General features: G+C 35.7%; 1 protein-coding gene across 1 annotated transcript; it reads left to right on the top strand.

Moving 5' to 3' along the window:
• Nucleotides 1–2,992: 2,992 nt before the first annotated feature.
• Nucleotides 2,993–6,367, top strand: LOC108323279 (phosphoribulokinase, chloroplastic). Its single transcript, XM_017555690.2, has 5 exons — nucleotides 2,993–3,698; nucleotides 4,811–4,895; nucleotides 4,990–5,074; nucleotides 5,218–5,462; nucleotides 5,909–6,367. The coding sequence occupies exons 1-5, from the start codon at nucleotides 3,133–3,135 to the stop codon at nucleotides 6,155–6,157; spliced, it is 1,230 nt and encodes a 409-aa protein (XP_017411179.1). The 5' UTR covers nucleotides 2,993–3,132; the 3' UTR covers nucleotides 6,158–6,367.
• Nucleotides 6,368–6,677: the final 310 nt, after the last annotated feature.

Raw genomic sequence — 6,677 nt, 5'->3', positions numbered from 1 at the left:
CACACCCCTCCTAAGCTAGACTCCACCAGATCATGCCACGTGTCCAAATCCTCCCCACACAGATCTAGCCAACCACATCTTGCCACCTCAGCCCTAACCCATGAGCATCATCTTCCACCTTCTCCACGCAGCCGTCGCGACACCACTCTTCTCACTTGCAATCCCTTTCACCGCGCCGCAATCGCGCCACTATGGCTGCCGCAACCACGAACTCACACCTGCAGCAACCCAAATCCCAGAATCGCGAAGACCTTCATTGCGAGATCCACCATCGCCGGAGCACTGTACGCCTTTTCCTGACCGCGACTCCCTCTTCTTCATCGCCCCAGCCATCGAGAGAAGCCTCCACGCATCAGACCGTCAACACGTATCTCCCATGGCAGCTATCATCGCGCATCCTCGCTGTCATCTCCAACCCCAAACCTGCAAACAGAAAACCAATCAAGAACCAGAAATCGCGAGCATCTCCTCCAAGCCAGCATCCAAAACGACCACAACCTGCACTTAGAAAATGCAAACAGCGAAAACCCTCAACGCGCTACTTTTCAATTCACGACGCAGGCAGAGGCGGAGTGGGAAGCCATTTTCCCCAATTTGCTGAAACCCTAATTTTGGGTGGAGAAGGAGGTGACACATGGCGAGTTTCCATTGGCCACGACCATATGAGTCAAAGCTGGTCAACAAGCCTTCTCTAGTCAAAGTCTGGTCAACTAAGGGACTTTCTTGCAATTTTAGAAATTCAGAAGGGGCTAAAGTACAGATAGAGGAAATTTCAGGGCATTTGTGCAATTTTGGAAAGTCAGAAAAGATAAAGAAAATAATATTCAGTTGTTGAATTAATTTAATTTGGGAATATCAACAGAAAGTATCTTCCAAATAATGTTATAATTATTTAAATCTTTTAGTTATTTGAAAGATATAAGATAAAAGATTCTACCAATTGAATATTCAGAGTTCAAGCCCAAGCAAGCCCTATATTAAGAGACCCAGGAGGGACTTCAATTCATTCATTCTCTCATACTTCTCTCTCTCTTATTTCATCTTGTATTCAACTCCATTCATGGAGAGTTAAGCATCTAGGGCTATTCTGCTGTAATTCCATGACGGATTCTGAGGTTAAGTTTAGTTAATGCAATTGTTTACTTTGGTTATTGATTTAAGTTGTTCTCTCTATGTCTTTCATCTCTCTATCTTGTTAAAAGCAAAGATTTTTGCATCATAATGTGTTTGAATCTACATGCATATTGATTATATGAGTTCTAGGGTTTCTAGGTTTAATTAAGAATTTACTTTGATTTAATTTAGGAACTTTCATATGGTTAAATGGTTTTTACTATCAATTGAGAATGTACTTTGATTGATTAGTAATAATTTCAACTATAATCAATTGAGAATTTACTTTGATTGATTAACTTTTAATTTGGTTAGGAGATTTAAGAATAGACATGATTAAACACAATATAATTTGATTGAGAATGTACTTTGGTTGAATTTATTAATCTAGAAAAGTTTTGCATTTGATTGAGAATTTACTTTGGTTAAATGCACGATCACCCTCAAATTAATTAAGAATGTACTTTAATTAATTTGAAACTTAAACAATAATTAATTGAACAATTATTCGTGAATAACCGATGATGAATCTATCTTGGAAAAACAATGAAATTAGCCTATTTTCATCATAACTGTTTTTAAATTTCTTATTTATTCTTTAAATATTCTTAAACCATTACTTTTATTCATAAGCATTGCATAACATTCATAAGAGTCAGATATTCGAAAGCAATTCCGTGTTTGTTGGGGGATGACTCAAGGTTACGTTAACCCTATCTACTTTCTTATATACTACTTGGCAATACTGAAGTTGCCTTAAAAAGTAGTATTAATTTGATAGCTTCAACGACAACTTATCACACACTAACAATTCCGCTGGAGCCGCTCTAACAAAAAGATTCACTATCAATATATATTATGAATTACTTACAAGAGATCATGAAATCTCTTCAACATATTTTTCAATATTGTTTTATTTATATTTAAGATAGAACTTTTAACTCAATTAAATTTCAAGCATATAAAAATAAAAATAATTTTAAACTTTTAATAAAACAATTTTTTAACATACATCAATTAAAAGAATTTATATTTATAAGATACTTACAACTTAAGTGAACCTTTAACTAATTAAGTGATTGGTAGTGATTTATTCTTTTGGTTTCTAAGTTACCTCCATGAGCCGAACCCTGAGATACACACATCACACATATTACTGATAAATGATACCTTCAATTTTAGTAGCATATTGATTTCACCATATGGTTCTTAAAAAGGCTATCAAATTGAAGTTCACATTTTCTGGTATGCTTTGGTTACCACACCACCTAACCACATCTTTTAGTGAGATTGTGAAAGAAAAAAATGTGGTCCTTGATGAATCATGGTCCTCCTCCTTGTTTTTATAGCAAGCCTCACACTTCATACATTGTTGATCAAAAATAAGAAAGGGAAAAGAAAAGAGTCATTTGCACACACACACACACAAGGACTAGTAGAGACCAAGAGACCAAGATAGAATTGGATGGCATACTCTCCTCTTGAAATCTACTTCACTCTACACCCCTAATCCCTCATCTTCAAACACCCACTAAACTCATGCCACGTGTCATATCAAATATCCAAGCTGCTCCAGCCACTCAGCTCTATCAGCTTCCATGTTTGTTTATTCATTCATGTCTGTCATAATCTGATCAAATTCTCCATTTTTTAATAACTCAAATAATGCAAAAATATCTGGTGTGCTTTTGTCACAGTATATTATTTTCTTAGGGGAAAATATAGAAAGACTGCTATACCCTTTTGTTGCTGATTGATTTTGATAAGGCAGTACCTTTTGTATCATTCAAATGACTTCAAAGGTTGTCGAAAACAAGGGGTAGTCACAGAAACTCAAACAGGAAGATACCCTTTTTTTCTTTTCCTGCTTAACTGCCTTTTGTTTTGGTTTTAGTTCCACCTCATATTTTATATGTGTTCCAAACTTCTTCTTGGAATGTAACTTCCTTAATAACCCTCCAACAAAGGCCACTTCAACATCTCTTGTATGAGAATTCTCTAGAGGGGGAAAAAGAGAAAATGGCAGCTTGCACTGTGTACTCAACACAATCTCTCAGCACAAATTGCTCCATCTCAACCCCATCAAAAACACAACTGAGTTTTCACCAAAAGCAGGTAGTATTCTACACCACAAGCAGGAGGAACAGCAAGAGGGGCATCAACAGTGGCAGAAGCTATGTGATAACATGTGCAGCAAGTGACCAACAGACAGTGGTGATTGGTCTGGCTGCTGACTCAGGTTGTGGAAAAAGTACCTTCATGAGGAGGCTTACCAGTGTGTTTGGAGGAGCAGCAGAACCACCAAAGGGTGGCAACCCTGATTCCAACACTCTCATCAGTGACACCACCACAGTCATATGCTTGGATGATTACCACTCATTGGATAGAACTGGCAGAAAGGAGAAGGGAGTCACTGCCCTTGACCCCAGAGCCAACGATTTTGATCTGATGTATGAACAAGTTAAAGCAATCAAAGATGGAATTGCTGTTCAAAAACCAATCTACAACCATGTCACTGGTCTCTTGGACCCCCCTGAGCTCATCAAACCTCCCAAAATCTTAGTCATTGAAGGTTTGCACCCAATGTAAGTTTCTCATTTTCTCATTTCATCGTTAGAACTATTTCACTGAATTAATCTTTCTTTTATTTAACTTTTCAGGAAACTTCTGTCACTCACAGTTTAACTTTTATATGAATTGAAACTTAGGATTAATGGTTAATTGTATTGCATGGTGAATCTTCAGAAACTGGGTCGAGTTGGGGATGTTATGGTGTTTGAAAAATTCTCTAACTTTTATTCTGTGAAGTGTGGAATGAAATGTGACACGAGTTGTTAAGCTGATATACCTTATCTATTTTTCTTTGATTGTATGGCTGAGGAATTTGCTAGTGACTTTCTAACCTATGGTGGGCCAACATGGATCCACTGTTACTCTTTTCTGATTCTACTCACTGTTAATCTTCTTCTGATACTATTATTCACTGTTACTCTAATCTTCTTTGATTTCGATACTTTCATAGTTCTGAACTACACTTATAAAATATTAGATCGATTTTGACTTATACTTATTTTTCCCTACTTTTTTTTTATCATTTCTATTCTCTTTCTTCATGACATGGAATTATTTCACTTTTCACCTTTTTTTTATCTCTCATCTTTTTACCCGTTTCACACTCAAAGAGTGTGAAAAAAAATCCATAATTATATATTTGAAGTTTACGTAAAAGGGAAATAGAATATTCGATTAATTCAACCTTTCATGTCTAAACTGAATACATGACCATTACGTACTCGCCCTTTCCGTTAATATGGCTAAGTTTCTTAATCATTTTAATAAAGTTTTTCCCCCCCTTTCTGTGTTTCTCTCCCTAGTCTTGTATTATTATAATACTTTTTCTCATATAGTTAATCCTCTTCTTATACTTTTATCTGTTGTTATTGTTCTTCTCAGTAGTGCATATGCTGGTGATCACGTTTGGCTAACTTAATAGTGTATATGCCTTGTGGCACTAAGTGCTTATTAATGACACTTAAATATAGAAAAATAGTTACTTACTTTTTAAACTTTTCTCAAATCTAATAAAAATAAAGAGTGTTTTCTTTGAAACAAGTTGAATAAATCAGTAATTGTCTTGCATCTTATCAGTTTATTTGATTGTGAGTATGATGATATTGAAACTCCTCCTTGAATGCAGGTTTGATTCCCGTGTCAGAGACCTCTTGGACTTTAGCATCTACCTAGACATTAGCAATGAGGTGAAATTCGCTTGGAAAATTCAGGTAATTTTAAACACAAAATATACAATTCAATAGGTTTCTTATATTCTTTCCATTGCTGTGAACTAACACCATTAGTATTTTGCAAATATTTCAGAGAGACATGGCAGAGCGTGGACATAGTCTTGAAAGCATCAAGGCTAGCATTGAAGCAAGAAAGCCTGATTTTGAAGCATACATTGGTAATGGATAAGAACTCATCACAAACAATTATAACACTGTCTTTCAACAAGAACTTCCTTTCTTCATACCCAACTATTGTGAATGATTGTTATTGATGATGATGATGTGTAAGTTAATTAACCTCTACACTTGTTTTTCACAGATCCACAAAAGCAATATGCAGATGCTGTGATAGAAGTGTTGCCAACTCAACTGATTCCAGATGACAATGAGGGTAAGATTTTAAGAGTGAGGTTGATACAGAAAGAAGGAGTTAATTTCTTCAGTCCAGTTTACTTGTTCGATGAGGGCTCTACCATTTCATGGATACCATGTGGAAGGAAGCTTACATGCTCCTACCCTGGCATCAAATTCTCCTATGGACCAGACACTTACTACGGAAATGAGGTACAAACTCCTCTCCATTTATGCTTCAAAACCCTTTTGGTATACACATTCAAAGACTTTACACAACTTTTCTTCTTTAACTTTTAGTGTTGTTTCTTATTGAAAATGAAGTTTTATATGAACAAAGCTTCAATTTCAATTCAAAAACTGTTTAAAAATAAGAGTTGTCCGTTGACAGACTCGTAAAACAATGAGCTGGTTTGATTAAACAGTTTATATACCATAAGATTGTGAAATTTGTCTTAACTAAATGCTTTTACAATTTGAACAAAGTCCACTAGATAATGGAATGTTTGAAGTAAAGAAAAGCAGTATTCAAAATCTAATGAGCTGGTTCAATTCACAAGCTTTTCCACACACGATCTGAGATGTTCTTGAATGAATGCATGCATGCATGCTGATAAGCATTTATTTTTGGTGATTTTGTTTCGATTTGTGTGCAACAGGTGTCAATTGTAGAAATGGATGGACAGTTTGACAGATTAGATGAACTAATATACGTTGAGAGTCACCTAAGCAACCTTTCTACAAAGTTCTATGGAGAAGTTACTCAACAGATGTTGAAGCATGCTGATTTCCCCGGCAGCAACAATGGCACAGGTCTCTTCCAAACCATAGTTGGTTTGAAGATAAGAGATCTATATGAACAGATAGTAGCCACCAGGGCTGAGACTCCAGTAGCTGCAAAAGCTTAGGAACCAAACCTCCCATTTATACACATATTGAGCAAGAAAACCATTGAATTCTCAAATCATTTTCTTCTTCATGCTATCCACCATTCCACTCTATTTCGTGTTATTTTCTCTCCTGTTAGGCTGTTCTGCATGATGATAATGGAAACACTATATCTATGTATGTACGTATGTACTTATCCGAGAAGAGAAAAGGAGGCTGAGATTGATTCAGTTGTGTTCATACAATATGTTCTTCCATCATATACTACAACCATGAATTTTCTTATCATCTGTGTGTGTGGTTTAAATCAAGAGGAATGAATTATCTATACCTCAAGTTCTATGTTCATTCAAAAAATTAGGCCATAGGTTATTTCTTAGGTCAAATAAAAAATCATGGTAGGCCAATGCAATGATTTTCTGATAGGAAAAGGACAGACTCACTACATTGACGGCTTTTAAATGGCCTTTACTTGACAGATTTATTCAAACAAAAATGAATATCAACCAAACTTTCACACGTTTAAAGTCAAACAACACT

Source organism: Vigna angularis, chromosome 10, assembly GCF_016808095.1.
Source record: "Vigna angularis cultivar LongXiaoDou No.4 chromosome 10, ASM1680809v1, whole genome shotgun sequence".
Lineage (NCBI taxonomy): Eukaryota > Viridiplantae > Streptophyta > Magnoliopsida > Fabales > Fabaceae > Vigna > Vigna angularis.
Note: the sequence above shows the minus strand (reverse complement) of the source record. Positions and strands in the feature narration are given on the sequence as shown.